Genomic DNA, 21,418 nt, shown 5'->3' on the forward strand with positions numbered 1-21,418 from the left:
CAAATAAATAAATAAAATCTTTAAAAAAAAAAAAAAAAGAAAAGTCATACTGAAAAAATAAGCAATACGGGTTAATTTCTATCAATGGAAAAGGCTATAAAGTTTTAGCTGAATTTAAAGACTAAGAATTTATAATATACATTTTTTTTAAGTTCAGCATAAAGACTAATATAATTCTTTTTTTTTTTTTTTTTTTTTTAAAGATTTCATTTATTTGACAGAGAGAGATCACAAGTGGGCAGAGAGGCAGGCAGAGGCAGAGAGAGAGGAGAAAGCAGGCTCCCCGCAGAGCGGAGAGCCCGATGCGGGACTCGATCCCAGGACCCTGAGATCATGACCTGAGCTGAAGGCAGAGGCTTAAGCACTGAGCCACCCAGGTGCCCCCAAGACTAATATAATTCTTTATAAAAATCACCAATTTAGGGGCACCTGGATGGCTTAGTGGGTTAAGCCGCTGCCTTCGGCTCAGGTCATGGTCCCAGGGTCCTGGGATTGAGCCCCGCATCGGGCTCTCTGCTCAGCGAGGAGCCCCTTCCCTCTCTCTCTCTCTCTGCCTGCCTCTCTGCCTACTTGTGATCTCTCTCTGTCAAAAAAATAAATAAAATCTTTTTTAAAAAAATCACCAATTTAACTTGTTCATTAGGGGGCATCTCAAATCCTTACCCACACTCTAAAAATCCAAACACAAGAACTTCTATTGCCCTCAAATGATATTTCACCTATATAATATTCCATGGCCCACTCTTTTCCTCTCCTAAAATGCCAAATCTGAATAATATAATAGAAGGGCACAAGTGGGAGAAAGTAGGAAGAGAAAAAAATACAGAAAAATTCCCTAAAATTTACTCTTTTCAGTAACAACTGCTTGTTTACTGTGTACCAAGTGCTATGTTAAGCAGTTTCTGTGACTTAATCTTTTAGCCCTTATAAAAACCCCAAACTTAGTACTTTTTACTCTGCTACTGAGGAGATGGAGGTACCAAGAGGTTCGGTTACACGTCCAAGGTCGCAGAGCAAGTAGATGAAGAAGCTAAGAACCCATGTGGCTGGCTCCAGAAACCATGTTTTTGTGTTGGTTTTCTTTTCTTTTCTTTTTTTAGATTTTATTTATTTGAGAGAGTACGGGGGAGGGACATGGTCAGGAAGAGTCTCTGTGTTGAGTGCAGAGGCCAAGGCAGGGCTCGATCCCATGACTCTGAGATCATGACCTGAGCCAAAACCAAGAATCAGACACTTAACTGACTGTGCCACCCAGGCACCCCAGAAACCACGCTTTTAATCACTACTTTCTACTGCTTTTCTATTATTTCAAATAGAACAAAATAAAAACAAAACCCACACTACAGCAACTGTTATTCTATCCACACCGCAGACCCAAGGGCTATACTTTGGCTCCTTAAATAACTTTTATCAAAATTCACAGTGTAGCGGAGCCCCAAGAGAAACCTGTCACCAGTGAAGTCGTTTACTACATCCTTTGCAGAGTCAAAAAACCCATGTCCAGCAAGTCCAAGATCTCCTTTCTGAATCCCTCGCCTGCTTTACCCATAGTCCTTTGCTGATTCAAAAAATAACTGGAAGAGCTGTGGACAGGGAGAAAAGTGATAAACTAATCCTTACCCAGATTGATAACCCCCCAAAACTTCTGAAACCTTTTTTTTTTTTTAAACCAGGGTCTCTCTTCTTTTCAGGGCAAGGTCTTAAATTACAGCAATGGTTTGGCCAGACCAAACATACCATATGAATGATCAAAAATATTAATTATATATCTATATGAAACTTGAGCAATGCCAAGGCTGAACTCTGTTTGCTGCTGTGTCCCCAGGGCCTAGAATGGTGTCTGTGATAAGCATTAAATAAAGTATTCGTAGAATAAGTAAGGATAACAAAAATCCATCCTGCCTGAGGACTCTGCTGGTCTCAGATCACGCTTTCTTCTTTTCTATCCCCTTCTGACACCTTGCCAAGCTTCGCATTAAGCTACTCCTCTTCAGCCCTGGCCACAAGTTAACAAAACTAGCTGAATAGTTTTTTGGCAAAAGCTCTCATGAATGCTAACGACCTGCCATTGGTCTACACATCTGTAGGTGTGATGAGAGGCACCCTCCATCCTCTTGAGAGTTCATTCATTCTCAAATTCAACACATTTACCAGGTGTCTACTGTGTGGTGGACAAAGGTAAGACACAAAGTCTCCATTCATTTCCAAGAAAGACAGACAATACACAAAAGAGAACAGCAACAAGCACTATAAAGCAGCAAAAGAGGACAGACAGCGATGGAAGCGAGATGTATGTTGGCAACAGTGAACTGAGATGACATCTGAGGAAAGAACTGAATGACGTAAAGAAACAAATGATGTGAACATCTCAGTGAAGAGCATTATCAGGTTATGGAACTTACACTCCGGGCTGAGAAACAGAGGCCGGTATGGCTGAAACAAAGACCTGGAGAGAGTAGAAGCTGAGGTGGAGAGGCAAGGCATCCGATCATACAGGACCTTGTACGATTTTGTTCTGGATATGACAAAAAGCTGCTGGAGGATTTGAAATATAGTAGCGATACAGGAGATTCACCTTTTATAAAGATTTTCTAGCTGCTGGAGAATATGTGTAGCATCCACGTGTGCCACACTCTGTTAGCTACTTTGCATGCCCTCTGTTAATAAAAAGTAATTACTGGGGCACCTGAGTAGCTCAGTCGGCCTTTGGCTCGGGTCATGATCCCAGGATCTTGGGATGGAGCTGCATATTGGGCTGCTTGCTCAGTGGGGATTCTGCTTCTCCCTCTCCCTCTCCCTCCTGCTCCCCTGCTTGTGCTCTGTGTGTGTGTGTGTGTGTGTGTGTGTGTTAAATAAATAAATAAAATCTTAGGAGAAAAAAGTAATTACTAATGTGGGGCACCTGCCTTAACTGGTAGACCACTTGACTCTTTATCTCGAGGTCATGAGTTCCAGCCCCACGATGGGCACAGAGTTTATTTAAAAAATAAAGGCTTAAGAAAGTAAAGTAATTATCAATGCTAACTTTGAATTCCTGAATAAATGGTTGGAACTCCTGGCTTTATTACCTGTCCATTGTGTGATTTTGGTCATGTTACTGACTCAATTTTGCTGTTAATAGCATGAAAATTATTATATACAGTTCTTCTCAGTTACCTGTGAGAATTAAGAATTATCCACTCATGGGGTGCCTGCGTGGCTCAGAGGGTTAAGCCTCTGCCTTTGGCTCAGGTCATGATTTCAGGGTCCTGGGATCAAGCCCCGAATCGGGCTCTCTGCTCAGCAGGGAGCCTGCTTCCCCGCCACCCTCTGCCTGCCTCTCTGCCTACTTGTGATCTCTGCCTATCAAATAAATAAAGAAATCTTAAAAAAAAAAAAAAAAGAACTATCCACTCATTCATTTAATCACCGTATTTACTGGGCCAGGAATTGCGCTAGCTGTACAGGGGAAAGGCAAGACTGTGCCACAGGGAGCTTATTTTTATCTGTGGCTGGCACCAATCAGCCATGAAGGCAGTGTGCAGGGTGGTAAGATAAGAGAAGGACCTGATCACATGTGGATAAAAGAACCATTGGGACGAATTCCCGGAGAAAGTGAAGTTACGTGTGTACAAAGCTCAATAAACAGCGGCCGTTTGTATCACTGTAACTGACGGCGCAGATAAGCTTTAAATCCTGGCCCTGCCACTTACCAGCGTTGCAATTTTGTCTTCTTGGCGCTCAATTTCAATGTCTGAAAAGCGAGGATCATGGCAATACGTGTCCACAGGGCTGTTGTGAGAACTGTACGAGCTACCCCATACTAAGCACGCCGCCAGGCGAATGGCAACAGTAAGCACTCAATAAGAGTCTGATCCTAATAATGTTAATTCGGAATTCTCCAAGTGAGATAAATGAGCACGGCGGCGTCAGGAACCCCACTAACTCCCCGCCCCTACCCCCACTCCCTAGGGACCCCACTATCGCTGGTCCCCACCGGACCCATGTCTCTGACCTTCTCAACCTTCTTCGGCCCCTTCACCAGCTCGTGTCTTTTCGGGATTGTTCCTCCGTCGCAACCCATCGCAAACCAGGAGTCAGAGTCAGCAGCTACACTCCACAGCGACCACTTCCGGGGGGGGGGGGGCCCTGGCGACCGCTGCAGTCACTTCCGGCGCGCTGGGATGACGCAACACGGCGGCCGCGCCGCAACGGGGCGGATCCGTTGCCAAGCCCCAGTTGCCATGGAGAGCGTCGCTAGGCGCTGGGCGAGGCGGGGCGGCTAGGGCTGCCTGAACGCTAGCGGGTCCTCGCCCGCTCAGGGGCAGGCGGAGCGTCCGCATCTCCGCGCCCGACCGGTTCCTCCCTCCTTCCGGTGGGTGCAGGGTTTCTGCTGCGCCCCGGCGATCGCTCGCCGCGCTTCGGGGTGCAGGGGTGCTTCGGGGGGCGAGGGTGACTCGGGAGCACCCCCCTTCCTTACGCCTCGTCCCACCCTAGCGTGTCTGACTGTGGGTCTGGCGCGTCCTGGGGCGGCAGCGCCGCGACGGAAGGATCTGCATTTTGTTAATGCAGCTACGGTGCAGGTGAAGGGCGCCCGGGGGGTTAAACGAGAACTTTGCACGGAGCACCGCGGTGGCTTGAGCGCTCGCAGCAAATCCTGTGACGTGGAGTTGAAGGAGATTCTGGGGACGTACGATCCTCTGAGGCCCGGAGCTTTGACGTGCCATGCGTACGGTCTATGGGGGAAAGTTGCAAAGAGTCTGTACGTGCATGTGTGTGGTTCGCAGCCTCCTGTATTTATTTACTAATAATCAGGTACAGTGAAGAGAGGCCGGTGTAAAAGCCACACTGATGTTTACCTGCCTTTCCCCGGAGACGGGCTGCGTCTTAACGAGAACACAGATCCTTGCAAAACCCCTGCTAAAATCCACGACTGTCTGCGTCTATCCTCTTGACTATCGTTCCAGTGGTTCCTTGATGATTAGGAATATTTGGGGAAAGTCTAACCACGGCGAGCAGGGTGGACCTACATAATTGGATGTCACCTTGCTGACCAAAGTGAGACATAAAAAAAAAAAGGAAAAAAAAATCTGAAAATATTCCCCAGTTGGGAACGGAATATAAAAACTTAACGGATTGTAACATTGGGTTATCTGTTACTGCAATGAATGAGAATTAAAACAATGTAAACCCTTTAATCAGTTCGTCTGTCATTGCCTTATGATTTATTTTTATGCCGCTCACAGAAATTGTAAACTCTGTGAGGATAGGGACTACGCTTTAGTCCCCTCTGTGTTCTCAGTGAGTGGAACCTTTGACACACTTAATATTCATTTCCTCAGTAAACCAAAAGGAAGTACAGACACATTCAGGGAGGGTGACAAGTCCAGTTTTGGCAGCCCCTAAATCTGGTGTAAGTGCTATGAGAATCCGTTTACAAGTAAGGAAATAAAAGCCAGGAATGATCAAGGGACTTACCTAAGGTCCCACAGCTAGTAAGAGGGAGAGCTGGGACTGGGTTATAAGATTAGTTTTCTCCCTTCTGTCCCCAAAGGACAGAAAATCAGGTTACAGAATACCATAAATGCAAAGATCTTTAGACAGACTCTCAAACCAGTGCTCTTTTCTGGCGACTTAATCTTCCCTTCACCAAGTTCATTTGGAGAAATTAAAATAAAAATAACCACTCTTTATTAAACCATGACTCCACTGGGGGACTTGGAGGCACTGCTTCCTCTGTCTTTGTAATTTAGGACATAGGGCATATAATGCCTTCCATTTCCCAAATGACAGACCTGAGACTGAGGTGTACAATCTTGGGTCGGGGCACACAGCGGTTGAGTAAAAGGAGTGCAGGTTGGGAGACATTCTCAGATGAGGCCCTTGTGACTATGCCATGTTCCTTAGCCTCTCCCCAAAAGCTGCGGCGCCCCGCAGGGCCCGCTGGGTGGATGCTGAAGCTCGGGCAGCTGGATTTTTTTTTCTCTTCCTCCTTGGTGTCCTCATTTAGAGTATTGGTTTTTAGGCTACTCTGTGCTGCAGACAATACACAGCTTAAGGTTTGTAGAGTTAATATCATCAACAGCAACTCATTTGTGTTGAGAGCTGGCTGAGTGTCAGCTCCGTGACTTGAGCTGTTTTGTCCCAGGCACGGTGACACGCTGGTGTCGTTAGCTGCTGCTACTTTCCACTGTTTTTGCAGAATGAATTAATGCAGTATATTCCCTTGCAAGGATCTTTGCGATTTGCCCCAGTTGAACTGTGGATTTAAAGGACAGGAGAGGAATAAAACCAGGAAAGAGAAAACCATCATCCTCTGGCAAAACCAGTATTTCTTAACCTCTTTGGTGTCCTTGGACCTGATAGAGAATTTGATGAAAACTTTGCACTTACTCTCCAGAAAAATATCCGGTAGTACATAGAAAATTTTGCTACAGTTTACACATCTATGTATTTCATGCTTCCCATGCTGAGGCTCAGGCTAAGAACAAGTACTTTAAGCGCTCCTACTGCCTATTACAATCTTTCCCAAATGTTTCAGCCTCCTGAACCTTGAGGGTTTGATTTCCGGTGAGTGCTGCCCATGTGCTCTCCCATACCTGGAGTTCACAATTCTGTCTGGACAAGGCAGAGTGACTCATTTTAAGAGTTAGCATGAAAAAAAATGACAAAAGCCTGTGTGTTAGGATTCTTCGAGAGTATCACAACCATCATGTACGGTTACACTTCTGAGGATGTCCCAAAGAGGGTTAAAGTCAAATAAAGTGGAAAGCTAGAAGTAATTCATCCTGACATAATTCAAGACCAAAAGCAATTACTTTTGATTTTCAGTTTTAGGGGAACATTAAACATATTTCAGGAATACACAGGCCTTTCATGAACTGGCCTTTGGCTCCCCATCCCAGCTGATCTCACCCATGTTCCCTTTCCCCTCTTGGTTCCAGCCACATTGGCCCCTTCTCTCCCTTGAGAGCTCCAGGTTCATTTCCACTTCTGGGTACTTGCCTTGCTGTTCCTTCTCCAGGAACACTCTTTTCCCACTGGTTTCCAGATTGCCTCCCTTGAGTGACTCAGTGTCTGCTCCTGGCAGGATGGGTGGGGGGGTGTCTCCGTAGAGCTTCGTCCCTGACCTCTCCCAGTAAAAGAGCACCCCCACCCCCATTCCTCCATCCACTACCACCACCTTGATTGAATTTCGTCATTGCACTTACACGCCACTGACCTCATGTTATAAATCTAAATTTTGGTATCTTGTTCAACATGGACTTCTTTGCACTGGTTGTAGCAGCTCTAGTGATCAGTAGAGGCCTGGTGGATAGGAGATGTGCAATAAATAGTTGTTCAAGGGATAAAAGAAAGGAAAAGGGCATTAGCAAACCACCTACACAAATGGGCAACCTTTGTAAATGGACAGATTTGGAGACCTGGGTGGATCCTTGGGGAGAATATAAAATTTTAAAGAGATGTTTTATTAAAAAAAAAAAAAAAGAAGGGTAGTTGCCCCCAAAGCAGAAACATGGCTCCCCGGTGCTTGTCACACGGAAGATCTCTCAATGAGGTCCCTCACCACTTCCATCCTCCTGATGAAATTCAGCTTAATTGAGGTCAAGTTGCTATCACCACCACACCACCCACCATTTCCTCTTCCTACTTTGAGAGGAAGCGGCACAGGATTCTGGGCATAAAAGAAAACTACTTAGCAAAACATTGTTAAAAGTTACAAACTGTGATATTACTTTTCAGTGTTTTTCAGAAACAATTATCCTATCGAATTAGAGGAAACTCATCTCATAACTGCCCTCCCTCAAAAAAAAAAAAGGGAAGGAAATACATTTAGCTAAGAGCAGCAGCTTTCATTATTTTCAACCCAATGGTTTTGTATTTTATCAACAAGGGCTTGAACTGGTTGGTTTGAACTCGTCTCAAAATACACGCAGAGAACCTCCCCCCAAATGTTACGTAGACAGATATGTCTCCATATATATTGATCTGCCTATCTGCGTACATACATCGATGGTATTCTGAAAGCAATGGGGATCTTTTTTTTTTTTTAAAGATTGTATTTATTTATTTGACAGATAGAGATCACAAGTAGGCAGAGAGGCAGGCAGAGAGAGAGGAGGAAGCAGGCTCCCCGCTGAGGGGACGTGGGGCTCGATCCCAGAATCCTGAGATCATGACCCGAGCCAAAGGCAGAGGCTTAACCCACTGAGCCACCCAGGTGCCCCTGGGGATCTTTTGATTACCTGTTAGAGCCTCTCACGTATGAGAGACCAAAAGAGTTAAAACAGCTAAAGCATTAAACAGGATGTGGAATGTAGTAGTCCCTTAATAAATACGTGCTGTTGTTATTACTATGGTGCAAAAATCATCTTGCCAGCTGGAATACAAATACTAGTGCCTCCCTGCACCGTCCCTGACCCTGCATGACCTTCCAGCACAGGCATTGATGAAATTTTGTTCTGAATTACCCCTTCAAGGTGATTTCAGCAAACAGCCTTAGAAGACAGAGATCGTGTCTTTCTCCAGAGCACAAAGGCAGGTTTGCTGTCCGGTATCGTAAAGGTCCTGCCTGCCTCTAAGGCAAGTCTTGGTTCGGTTTGGGCAGAGGCTGCTAAGAAAGACTGGGGCTGCCTGTGCTAAGTTCTTCGGCTTTGGCACAAATTCAGTGTGCGCGTGGCATCACCCGTGCCCTCTTTTGCTCTGCCCTGGGACATGGGGTGAGGTGGAAATGATATAAGCATAAGCTGCTTGCAAGGCTATAAGGATAATCCCGTGTCTCTGGGCAGAAGAGTTGACATAGCAAGCCTAAATAATATTCTTAGAAAGGCTGGCTTGCCAGGATGGCCTTTGGTTGTTTGTAAAAACTTGGATTTGGGGAGGCTTCCCACCATCCCTGGAGTTGAGAATGGGTCCACGTGCCAAAACTGTTTGTACACACAATGTGGTTCATACTGGACACCTGCTTGCCTTTGGAGAGTCTGGAATTCGGGAATGTACCATGTAGAGAGTGCCGACACGATCAGCGCCATGGAGTCCTGGAGGTGAGGCTCTCGTGACCTTCCCTGGCTGGCAACATCTCACGGATGTTGTCACAGTTTGTTGCTGAGGGAATTAATAGTGCCCCTTGTGACCGCAGAGAGAGGACTCTTGGCCACTTCAGCCTGGTTTCCTTTGTACCAAACTCTTTGAGCTTTTCCCTCTGCTGTCTCTTTTCACTGTACTAGATCAGAGTCATGAGTAGGAACACAATGCTGAGTCTTGGGATTCCTCCTTGTGAATCACTGGACCAGCCATGGTCTTGGGGACCCCAGACATAGTTGTTGACCCCAGAATCTTATGTCTTCTTGAAATATCCATGAAAGTGGCAGGCTAACTTGTTAATTTAAAGCAGGGGGATCCCAGACATGTCATAGCTCTTGGCAAGGCTATTCTTTCCCTCTCTCAGGACACGTGTGTGTGTGTGTGTGTGTGTGTGTGTGTGTGTGTATGCGTGCGCATGCATGTACACATGGGGAGGGGTGAATCCCAAGTCTAGGTCAACCTGAGTACTACATTCTCTCCTTGTCCTGGGGATTTCAGGGGAAGGCATCTGCTCTAAGTTAGGCCAAGTAGAATCAAGCCTCTTTCTTCTCTTCCAGCCACAAACCAAAGACATAACCTGGGGCAGCCACTTTGCAATCATGAGAGTTAACACAGAGAAAGTGGGACTGAAAAACTGGGCAACCCACACCAGCTGTCCTTGAAGCCCGTCTGTCCCTGGGTTATTTTAAGACACTTGAGTCAACAACTTTCCTTTATTGCTTAAGAAAAGTTGGATATGGTTTTTGATCACTTGCAATAGGAGTTCTTGCCGATACAGATCACAGCTGTTCAAAGAATGCGGCATCTCTGTTCTAGTATAGAGAACCCAGCAAGCTTCACAAAGATGTGATCCTCCTTTAGAGACCCTAGGAGCAACCACGTAGAAGTGCCTGCTAAGTGCAGAGTAGCGGGCAGGCTGGTGACATTTCAGATGACTTCCAGCCTGAGGATGCTGGTTCCAGGTTACAAAGGTGTTTAGTGGCTGAGATGTATATAGGAGACACGGACCTTCACTTGAAGCAAAGCAGAGATGGTGTCACCATAGCAACATGAGCTGAAGACCCAGCTGCAAGGAGAGGAAGAGCAGGTGGTTTGACTTGAGGGGAGCTCTGCACCGCTTTCAGATCTGTGCCCAGCAATGGGTATCCTGTCCACACCACACCTCCCGTTGCCTCACCACAAGTGATGGCTTTGTTTTTGCCACACTAGCCTTGTGCATGAGCACCTGGCCTCTACGGCATCTCCTTGCACACTTTGGGGAGAAACATTTGAATAAGAAAAGTAAACATGGGTGGCTTCGCTTTGATATCAGAACCTGGGTGACAAGGATCACCAACTTTTCCGAAGAGAGGATTGCTACAGAGAATGCTTCAGTTCATGATTATATTTACATAACATTACAAATGGTCACAGATCGGTGACTGTTGTAATACAAGCCTTTTCTGAGTAAACATACTGAATTTATCAACATAGACTGTTATATACAAAATAAATTAATAAGGAACCCAACAGAACACGTTATGTTGTCAATATAAGGTGTATCTTTAACTCAGTTAAGGTAAAATAGCATATATATATGTTGTATAAGATGCAGGTACATGATTTGTACCAAATCTTACAGACTTAATTCAATTCAAAATGAAAAACTTATCACATTTGCTAACGGATGCAACAGAAATTCGTCATTTGAGAATAAGTCTCTCCTCCTTTACCGTCTTGCTAACATCTGACAATTTGTGCATGTAATTCTTTATCATTTATCGTCTATCTCCCCACTAGACTGTAAGCTCCCTGAGGGCAAGGTCTCTGATTCACAGCTATATGCCCAGCCCCTAGAATCTGACATAAGTAGACGCCCAATAAATAAGTCCTGAATGAATGATTTTAAGGCAGGCATACATTTGACCAATATAAAATTGGTTTCTACAACATCCCTGCGTACACTGACCCCACAGGCTACACTAAAAACTCCGCAAAGTTCTTTCTTAATACCTGGACTTCTCTGGGCTAAGTCAATGTCCTGGGGTTGTTTAGCCACTTGATAATACCAGCTTGTACTCATTGGGGCGTCCCCAGGTTGGCTTTGCCTGTAGGACAGAGTTGCACATGTCAGGCTGGGAAAGCTGAGGCTAAGAGGTTAAGAAGGAGAAAAAGGGGGAAGGAGGCTCATTCTAACGTCCCTCTGAATTGCCGAGTGTGTTGCTCCAGCTTCTGGGCCTCGGCCTGGAGGTGCCCCAGGGCTGCGGGGCTGGGGTACTTGAGCACGGCGTGCTTGGTGGCCAGTGCGAGGTTCTTGAGCAGGCTGCACAGGTGACTGCTGCCGCAGAGAATCTCGTTGCGCACGTCCCTCTCCTGGGTCTCCTTGCACAGCGTGTCCACCAGCTTCTGCCCCACCATGATGACCAGCTTGCTCTGCGTGATGAAGACCTCGGGGGGCTGGCTGTTGCGGAGGCTGTGGTTAAATACGCTGATGGCTTTGAAGAGCGCCCCAAAATAGAGCCGACAGTGTTCAGAAAGTTGGAATCTCTTCTCAGGATTCTGCTGGCTCAAAGGCTGCAGGATGAGGGAGTTAGGATTCTGGAAAAGGGAAGAAAACCATTGGTAAGAGACAGATTTGATCACCAGGCTGTGGTTGTCTCCCGTTTCCTTGTTTGCTCAATTTTCTAGACTTTTTATAAGAAAAAACACAGTTTTGTTTGGGAAGCTCCGCAGTGCACCATGTACCTAACAAATTAATCTTTTCAAAGCACTGTTAACATATGAATTATAATATTTATATATACAATCTTACATATTGTGTTGTCTATATAATTTCACATATTAAGCATATAAAATCTTATTTAGTACTCCCAACAAACCATTAGCTGCCCATTCCATTAGATAAAACATTAGGCAATGTCTAAATCTATAACTTAAAAAAAATAAAAGAAAACTTGATGGTGAGATTTTAAAATTTACTCGAAGAACAGATTTTAAAGGATTTAAGAAAAATCTTTAATTCTGTTATCAGCAGTAAACCTGAGTCCCCAAAATTTCTAGAAGAAATCCAAGTATGTTGGCCTAGCTCCCTTAATATTATGATATTTCTCCAAATTTCTTTTTTTCTTTCTTTTTTTTTTTTTAAAGATTTTTTTATTTATTTGTCAGAGAGGGAGAGAGAGCAAGCACAGGCAGACAGAATGGCAGGCAGAGGCAGAGGGAGAAGCAGGCTCCCGCTGAGCAAGGAGCCCGATGTGGGACTCGATCCCAGGACGCTGGGATCATGACCCGAGCCGAAGGCAGCTGCTTAACCAACTGAGCCACCCAGGTGTCCCTATTTCTCCAAATTTCTAATAAGATTTCATCTAGAATTTTACTTCCATGAGTTGTATTTTCCAAAATGTGGAACCAGTGTCCTCCCAAAGCCTAGGCACTGTTGAAAAGTTCTCAGCATCTAGCTTACAGGCAGCCACTCCAGGTAACCATCCAAAGACCCTTCGTTAGGCCAGGTGGGGAGACTGGAGCTCTCTGAAGTGGGGGGCCTGCCCATGGTCATTCATTTAGCAAAATGAAGAGCCAGAGCTCTAAGTTGAGCCAGCTAAGTCTTTTTGTTAAACTGCTCTCTCTCATCTACCTTCGATCTCAAAATTCATAGCTTGGAAGCACTGACAGTGTGAGGGTCTGATTTTTTTGTGCCTCTCCCCCTTTGTTGAAACTCTACCCCATAACATGAAGGTAGTAGGATACGAGCCCGTGGAAGGTACCTGGGATTGGATGAGGCCATTTGGGTGGGGCCTTGTGATGGGAATAGTGCCCTTGTCAGAGGTCACTTCCCTTCTCTGCTCTCTGCACGAGAGGACAGGAGAAGACAGAGGAGAGCCCTCCCCAGGATCTGACCATGCTGGCTCCCTGACCTAGGACTTCCAGCCTGGGGTTCTTGTCCCAGTTTGCCCCCAAGAAAATGAACGATCTTGTCCATGTCATGAGACATCCATCCTCCCTCCTCCACCCCCACCCACCCCCAGCAGGGGAGTTGATCTGGTTCAGTGATCCCAGGTTTCAGGTACTCAGACAAATTTCACAAGTGATGCCCTTTTTGTCTCCCTTTTAACCTGACTTGCTTCATCTTTGTCTTTAAAGGAATTCACTGGTTTTACCTATATTTGTTTAACGGAAATGCTTCAAATTGGTAACTGGAAAATCATTGTCATTTGCCACCAGTAGAAGGTAACCAATAAAAATAAGCACAATGATAACATCTTTGACTTAAAAAAAAAGAAAGAAAAAGAAACATCAAGTGTCCAAAAAGGTGTTGATGATACACAAGCTCCAAACCAAAATATCTTTTCTACTGTAATCAGAAGCATTAAAAGAGGATGTCAAAGGGAGTGTGAGTCCGAGCTGCCAAAGGTCAGGTCAGTCCCACCTGTGATAAACCTGCAGACAGCCGAGAACTATGTCACAATGGTTCAAGACTCGTGCTCCATGTCCTGGGGTTCACTGGACTTGTTCAGGGCTCCTTCTACCGCAAACAGGAAAAACTGTCACAAAAACAGCTACTCCCAAGGGGGTAATGACTAGCATGCCAACTTGTTCATAGCAGGAGGCATCTTGAGGGATAAAAAGTGTGTGAGTCAGAAGTCTGGGAGACACAGCGCTATCACTTACCTGTCCTTCCAAGTTTTTGTTTTCATCCAACCTTCCTTCCGAGATGGGTTTTTCTGTCTCTTCTAGGTTAGACAACTTCTGAAAAATGAAATCTCTTCCAATTACCAATGTGAGTGGTTTTTACACTGTACAGAAGTATTTTTTTCAAAGATTTTATTTATTTATTTGACAGACAGAGATCACAAGTAAGCAGAGAGGCAGAGAGGGAGAGAGAGAGAGAGAGGAGGAATCAGGCTCCCTGCTGAGCAGAGAGCCCGATGTGGGACTTGATCCCAGGACCCTGGGATCATGACTAGAGCTGAAGGCAGAGGCTTTAACCTACTGAGCCACCCAGGCACCCCTGTACAGAAGAATTTAAGTCCATTTTAAAAAACTTGAACATTTCTCTTTATATTTTTGTCAGTGGTTCTGCCTCCAGATGCCTTTTTAAAATTAAAATCAATTAATTAGCATGTAGTATATTAGTATATTAGTTTCAGAGGGCTGATGCCTTTTTTCAACAAAGGAGACTTTGCAAGACCAAGGACCGAATTTTGCCTACCAACACGGCTTAATACAAGGACATATGAGTTTTTAAAAAATTATATATACATTTATATTTGTATTTATATTTATGTATATTATACCACTTTATATCTATGTCTATATTTTTAAATTAGGGAATGAGAAATACCCAAATTTCTAGCTTCTCTAGAATGTGTGAAAGCTGTAATATTAACCAGCATACACTTTAACAAAATACTATGCACGACTAGGGCTAAAAGGGCCAAGTCATGTTATCCCCAGGTTACGTGCCATGCCTCTTGGCTCTCGCAATCCTTGAACAAGAGGTTCTCTTTCTATAGAGTCCAAACTCATGCAGCAAAGAATTTCTAACAGTAGCTGCAGTCTGGAGGCTGCTAAAACCATAGGCAGTCGGAAGGGTGTTTACACTTCCTCTTCTGTTTCTAAGAAACACAAAAACAATGACTAAATCAACAGCTTTGAAAAATGCAAGGAAACTGGGTGGTGAGATTTAAAAAAGGGGCTCAAGGAACAGATTTCAAAAGGTTTTCAAAGTCCTTCCTAACTCTATTAGGGATAAACCCCATGGGGCTTTCCAGAAGACATCCTACATGCGTTAATATTAAAGTGTTTAATCTTACTTCTTTTTTTTTTTTAAAGATTTTATTTATTTATTTGACAGACAGAGATCACAAGCAGGCAGAGAGGCAGGCAGAGAGAGAGGGGTAAGCAGGCTCCCCACTGAGCAGACAGCCTGATGTGGGGCTCAAACCCAGAACCCTGGGATCATGACCTGAGCGGAAGGCCAAGGCTTTAACCCACTGAGCCACTCAGGCCGCCCCTTAATCTTACTTCTTAATAAGATTTCATTTAGAACATTACTTTCATGAATTTTATTTTTTTAAAAAATGGAACCAATGTCTCTCAAAAATTATTGAAAGATGAGTATCTTTCAATATCCAATTATTGAACTATCTAACAGTTAGTGAAAGTTTCTTAGCATCTAACTGATGGGAGACCACTCCAGATAAAATTTGAAAGCCTCCTTATATTATACCACCCTGAACTCACCGATTCACACATAATTGTCCCATTTTTCTTTAGTAGCTCAGGGGAGTGTTCATTTTCCTTTCGTTTATTAAAAGGAGTACTTCTTTCATCCCGTTCAATTTCCCTTTGGGGAAGCTGGATGCATTTTGCAAGTTTCAGTTGTCCATTGGGGGTCATTTGCAAGGTATCTTCCTTTTCACAGTTCTGTTTGAAAAGGAGCCTCCCATTGGCAATGACAATGGAGGCAAACCTCTTAATGTCTTCTGGAACCATCCGTGCCACCATGACAAATCGCTCGAGGTCATCTGGGCTGTTTTGGATTTTGTCCGTCACAAGGACTTCCAAGGACCACTTGCAGCTATCCAGGCTTTCCTTTGTCCCAAGCAGGATCTGGTAGGAGTTGGAGATGGTCTGTAGCTGGTCCCTAATCCTGGCCTGAAGGTTGGTGTCGCTGAGGTTACAGGCGGGCCCACGGACCCCGCGGGCAAAATCCAGAAACGCTCTCAAGGATTCTTCCACGTGGTCGGCGGCGCTGCGGATGGCGCTGAGGTTGGCCTCCAGGTAGTCTCGGAACCTCCACTTCCTGCTGACAAAGAGCATCAGGCTGGCGACAGAGCTGGCCACCTCGTGCTGCAAAGCCGCGACCGTCTCTCTGGCCAAGTCCGGGTCCAAGGAGAGCTCCTTTCCTGACTCCTCCAAGCAGGAGCCAGAGGAGGAGTCCGTGGACGTGGAGGAACACGAGGAGACCACGCTGGCTCTGCTGTCCGAGCTGGAGACGGAGAGCCGCTCCGGGTCCGGAGACAGCGAGGGGGCCCGGCCCGAGAACCAGCAGGAGCTGCTGTCCGCTGCGATCTCCGGAGCCCCGCCCACTCTCCCTGGCTCGTTCACCGCCTGAGGGTCGCTGGGCGTCGCTTTAGGGATGTCGTAGATGTTCCGCTTGGTGTTCTGCTGCTCCACCCGGGGGATCAGAAAGCTTGAGGGCACCTTGTAGCCAGCACCGTCGTCCAAGGGAAATGTGTCCCTGGGTGCCAGGGCTTTATAGGAAGGAATTTCGGGGAGGCTGAGTTTTTTCTTCATGGGCACGTTTTTATGTAGGTGCAGATAGTGGGACCTTGCTCTGCTGTTCAGAGGATTCTGGAAGCTGGACATGTGCCCCGGGGGACAGTGGAGCTCTGACTCTTCCACAAAGCTGCTCAGAGATGCATTTCTGCCGTCAGCTTTTTCTGGAGACACTGGCGAGTCATAAATCCATTCTGATTTCTGGGGGCTGGGTAACGTGTTGTAGCCACCTCGCCTCGCAGCGATCGCTGATGTCAGGGGAGCACACTCTCTCTGTGAAGAACCACACAAAAATGCCCAGGTCAGAAGCAATAAAAAGAGGATTCGAGCAACCCATGTGACAAATGTACATCACGCTGAGGGCCTACTAAGTGCTGGGTATTGTGCTTCTTAGAAATCTGATTGTCACTCCCCTCCTCAAGCACCTTCAGTGGCTCCCCATTGTCATGATCACTCAAGGCCCTTCATTATCCGGTTGTACCTGCCTTGAAGCCTCCCCACCAGGGCAGGCACCAGCCTCCTTAGGGGTCCAGTCACCCCGGCGGTTCACTTCCCCTGAACTCAGAGTGCTCTCTTAGCCCACCATGGTTCATTTTGCTCAAACTAGTCCTTCTGTTCTACATGGCCGCCTAACGCTTTCCATTCCCTCTAACAACCTCCTCTACGTTCCTCACGATACTGCGGAGATGACTTCTCTTTTGTAAGGCCTCCCCCAGAACACTTGGGAGTAGGTATATGTACTGTAAATGTGTGACAATTCAACGATGAACGTGGATTCCAGATTTTCAAATTAAGGTGTGTCCCCTATAAACAAATAAAAATCTACCTTAACACAGCATATCTCTGAGATGGAGAAGAAGAAGAAAAAGAAGGAGGAGGAGAAGGAGGAGAAGGAGGAGGGGGAAAAGGGGAGGAGGAGGGGCAGAGGAAGGGGGAGGAAGAGGAGGAGGAAGCCTTTGACAGGTTAAGGTATAATTATTTGTCAGGATGAATATACTATTACTAGGACATTTTGGAGCCAGAGCCAAACTTTAAAAAAATTCAGCAATAACAACTACATGTGACCCCATACAGAGTTCTGCTCTTTGTCAGCAGGAAGTGGATGTTCAGAGACTAACCAAGTCAAGAGGAGGAGAGGGAGAAGGAGAAGGAGAGGAGGAGGCATTTACCTAAGATCTACTGAGCTTCTGCTCCATGCCAAGCACTACACCTGTACTGGGTCGTCTGCGGGGATTGTCTCAATGCTCGCAATTAGTCCGTCATGAGAAACTGAGGCACAGAGAAGGTAGAGGACTTGCCCAAACCACATTGCTTACCTTGTTCCTGAACACCGCTGCCATCAGGGGTTTCAAATGAAATCAGCTCTACTATGAGGAATTTGCCTTCCCAATCTGACCAGGCTAATAAAACATCCCAGAGGATGCTCCCATTTCCCCAGCATCAAATCTCTGTGCCTCGTCATACTCACACTCAGTTGGTTGGCTGAGGGACCCAGTCCTGCCTTCTGGGGGCTGGGGGGTATATCATACAATTGCCTCTTCTCTGGCTCCTGGGGGAAAGACAGAAAAGGATAACTTGGATTTTTCCTTCCCGATGGACGCGCATCACAAATTCTGCCCACACCAGCATTTTTTTTGGTTTTGGTTTTGTTTTGTTTCCAAATGAAAACAGAAATCACCAAGGAATTTGGGGCTTTTGGTCATGATGTTCACATGGTGGAAGTTTATGTAGTTCTGTTTCCAACAATGTGGACTTTGTGCTTTAAAAAGATGCCTTCTTGGGATGCCTGGGTGACTCTGTCGGTTAAGCGTCTGCCTTCGGCTCAGGTCATGATCTCAGGGTCCTGGGATCAAGTCCCATGTCAGTTTCCTTGCTCAGCGGGGAGCCTGCTTCTCCCTCTGCCTGCTGCTTCCCCTGCTTGTGCTCTTTCTCTGTCTCTCTGACAAATAAATAAATAAAATCTTTAAAAAAAGAGAGAGAGAGGAAAAAAGAAAGAGCTGGACTCTGGAGAGGGGTTTTCTTTGGAGAAAGCTGACCTGTGAGTTTCCCACTGATTCCTCCCCACAGGGGAAGGGTGGGATGCATTTCGTTCCCCTCAAGCAGAGTGGAAAGGGCACCAACGGGACCTTCAGTGATGAATTGTGCCACCTGGGTGTGGGGTCGATGTGCACAGGGGCTAACTCCGGCATGGGCAAAGGTTAGGGTGAGAATCCGATGGCTGTGCTGGGGATGGCCTGTTCCTGGGCAGGGATCAGGGTGAAGAACATGGCCACAACAGTTGAGCCGCCCCCCCCAAATTCTTGGTCATCAAGATAAATAATAATGGAATGCGACATTAAAAAAAATCACAATGTGAAAAACTCAAGATGAACAAAATGTCACCATTTTCAGTAAAGACAGGGTCAAGAGGGCCGGGGTGAGGTGAGGTGACTCCTGCACGTGTGTGTCTTTATTTAAGACTTTTGTGCCCAAGGCCGCCTCGTTCTGCTGGCACAGCTGTGCTCCCCGCGAGTGTCCTGGAGAAGGGAGCGAGTGTGCTCATCATGGGCCAGAGGCAGATCACACATGAGCTGGAGCAAGGAGTGTGGGATATCTCAGGAGGCTGAGCCTGGAGATGACCGGCCTGCCCCCGACCCTAGGGAGGAGCCCCCTGGGAACCTGGCACCTGTGGGTGAGAGACGCTCAGCCACGGGGTGGGGTGGGGTGGGGGGCGGGGGAGGCAGGTGCAGGGAGAGGAGAGGCGGGGCGCAGCTTGCCCCAATGCGGAAAAACAATCTGCCTGCCTAGGGGAACCCCACAGCCGGGCCAGGCCAACACTCACCTTCGGGGCTGGGGGGCCCCGGCTCTGGGCCGGCACGTCGTACACCTGAGAAGGCAGCGTTGGCAACGAGGCCCGAGCAGGTCTGGGCATCGTGAAGAGGGCCTTGGAGAGAGAAGAGCCGAGGGAAGGAGATGTCACCGCAGAGTTCACAGATCAAGTTCCAAGTTAGCCTCGCCCAGCAAAGGCAGCCCCGACAGATAGCGCAGAGGCCCTGTCCCTGCGCCCACCCCTGACTGGCGGCCCTTCACTCCGACCGCGGGCCTGGGCGGTTGGGGGGGAGGCCCCGTGGTGGCGGGGTGCCCACAGCTGCCTGCGTCAGCCCCACGTGGGAAGCAGGCTAGAATGCAGATTCCCGGGCCCCGCGTCCGGGGTACTGGGGTCTCTGAGTCCTGCCGGGGAGCCTGGGAATCTGCAGTATCAGGGAACTTCCCAGGTGATTCTGATATTCTCGAGGGATCGAGGCTGTGATTCGAGTCTGGGGTGTTAACTATTCATATGATGGCGCAGGGGCCGCCGCGGCGCTCCGGACAGGCAGGTGGGTCCGGGTGTAAAGTGGAGGGACTTGTGGGGGTGGGGAGGGGGCAGGGGGCCTCTCGCAGGACGTGTCGCTGGGGATGAGGGTCAATGGGGCAGCAGGAGGAGACGGGACCAAGGGTGGCCCTCAGCCATGGTGGCTGTGCCTATCACTGGACTCCAGTGAATCCTCTAGAAGTCATGAGTGTCCCCACACCGGGTACCACGCTGGCTGCTCCCCGCCGCAGCTTCCAGACCTGGGCAGGGAAACCACGGCAGGGCGAACTTCAGAATGATACAGTTGCCCAGCTCCACATCAGACCTCTCTCAAACAAGGACGTCTCCAGGAGGGGCCCGGGAATGGGTGATTTTATAGGGGAATGGGTGCTGTGTGTCAGGGTCAGGGTCTAACAGGGGAGGAATAATGTGTGGACACAGGCAGGACACAGGCTGGAAAGCAAGACAGGGCCTTGAGGAGAGGAAAGGGTCAAGTCCGGAGAGGCTGGCAGAGGGAGCCCGCTTTCCCACCGGGTCCCCAGGAACCTGTCCCTGGATAGGGCTTTCTGAATTGGATGGCGTGGCTGGTGAGGACCTGAGTCTGTGCAGACGGGGAGGGCCGGTGGTGGAGCAGCTTATGAGGACAGGATCAGCGTCCCTTTGCTCACCAGGGGGACCCACATGGCATGAAAGAAATGCGAGTATCTTCTTTTTATTTGCTTGTTTTGGGTAAAAGAAAGTGCACCGCTTGAGGCAGAGGTGGGGGACCAGGAGGTCCCACCACCCGTCAGGCTGGAATAATGGATGCAGATAAAGCAGGTGCAAAGCAAACGGGCAGACATTCCTTCCCACAACACAGCTGTCAAGTTTCCAAATAACCTTCCGGCGAGTGATGACTTCTTCCGTACTCACAGAGAAAGCTGGTTCTCTAAAATCCTGGACTCTTGGGAGCACAGCAGACTGAAGTCATGTCAGTGAGAAGAGAACATCCCGCTCTCTTGAGAGAAGCAGGCTCGCTTTCCGTCCCCAACGTGGAGCTTGTAACATGGGGTATCAGATGGGACATTCCCCATGTACCCCATCCCAAGGAGAGAGCAGTCTGCTTTGCAGTCTGGGCCGAGGCTGACCCTTGACGCACTGCCCTGTTTTGCAGAGAGCCCATCAAGACAGCCCTCGGTATATAAAGGGCCATGGTCCCTTACCTCCACCTCTGCTTGTGCTGACACCCCAAGCTCTCCCCTACCACAGAGCTTTTCCAAATGCACCCCCACTGCCTCTTACCCCCTAAAACCCCAAGCCCCTTGTCTTTCTGTAGCTGACTTTGTGGGGAGACCACCCACAGAGAACAAAGGGGTTTTCCTGGGTGTGGAATTTCAGGTGGAGGAAGCTGGTTCAGAAATGCCCAGTGTTTCTTGGAACACGGAGGTTCAAGGTGGCAATCAATTAAGGAACATGCTTTAGAACCATGATTTCAAAAGGTTTAGGGGCACAGAAGGAAATTCCAGTTCAGAACTAGTGGGTCTGAGAATAATTCCACCAGGAAGTTGGATCCTTTTTACTTGAAATATGAAAGATTCCCCTTTCAAACCAACATCAAATGGTTTCTTTGTATGGTGATTAAAAAGAAAAAAAAGTCAGGCCAGCATATTATATTAAGGAAGTTGTAATAAAAAGTAAAACAAAGCTCAAGCCAGTGGTTCCCCTAGAGGAAGTGACCAGGAGAAATCGTGAGGGGTTTCTGGGGGCTGCTTTTGTTCTGTTTCT

At 47.2% G+C, this 21,418-nt stretch overlaps 2 protein-coding genes across 2 annotated transcripts in view; both read right to left on the reverse strand.

Moving 5' to 3' along the window:
* The window catches only part of LOC111141846 (replication termination factor 2 domain containing 1), a 40,967-nt gene extending 36,783 nt beyond the window's left edge, over positions 1-4,184 (reverse strand). Inside the window, exon 1 of the mRNA XM_022494684.1 lies at positions 3,995-4,184. Within this exon, the coding sequence (XP_022350392.1) occupies positions 3,995-4,063 (69 nt within the window). The 5' untranslated portion in view covers positions 4,064-4,184. The remainder of the gene's footprint in view (positions 1-3,994) is intronic.
* A 7,045-nt stretch (positions 4,185-11,229) lies between these two features.
* Positions 11,230-21,418, reverse strand: part of LOC111141936 (Cas scaffolding protein family member 4) — a 33,499-nt gene continuing 23,310 nt past the window's right edge. Inside the window, exons 3-7 of the mRNA XM_022494809.1 lie at positions 19,145-19,246; positions 17,792-17,872; positions 15,286-16,596; positions 13,711-13,788; positions 11,230-11,640 (exon numbers count right to left, since the gene is read on the reverse strand). Of these exons, the coding sequence (XP_022350517.1) occupies positions 11,230-11,640; positions 13,711-13,788; positions 15,286-16,596; positions 17,792-17,872; positions 19,145-19,246 (1,983 nt within the window). The remainder of the gene's footprint in view (positions 11,641-13,710; positions 13,789-15,285; positions 16,597-17,791; positions 17,873-19,144; positions 19,247-21,418) is intronic.

Source organism: Enhydra lutris, unplaced genomic scaffold, assembly GCF_002288905.1.
Source record: "Enhydra lutris kenyoni isolate GAN:26980312 unplaced genomic scaffold, ASM228890v2 scaffoldscaffold6, whole genome shotgun sequence".
In the NCBI taxonomy this organism is placed as follows: domain Eukaryota; kingdom Metazoa; phylum Chordata; class Mammalia; order Carnivora; family Mustelidae; genus Enhydra; species Enhydra lutris.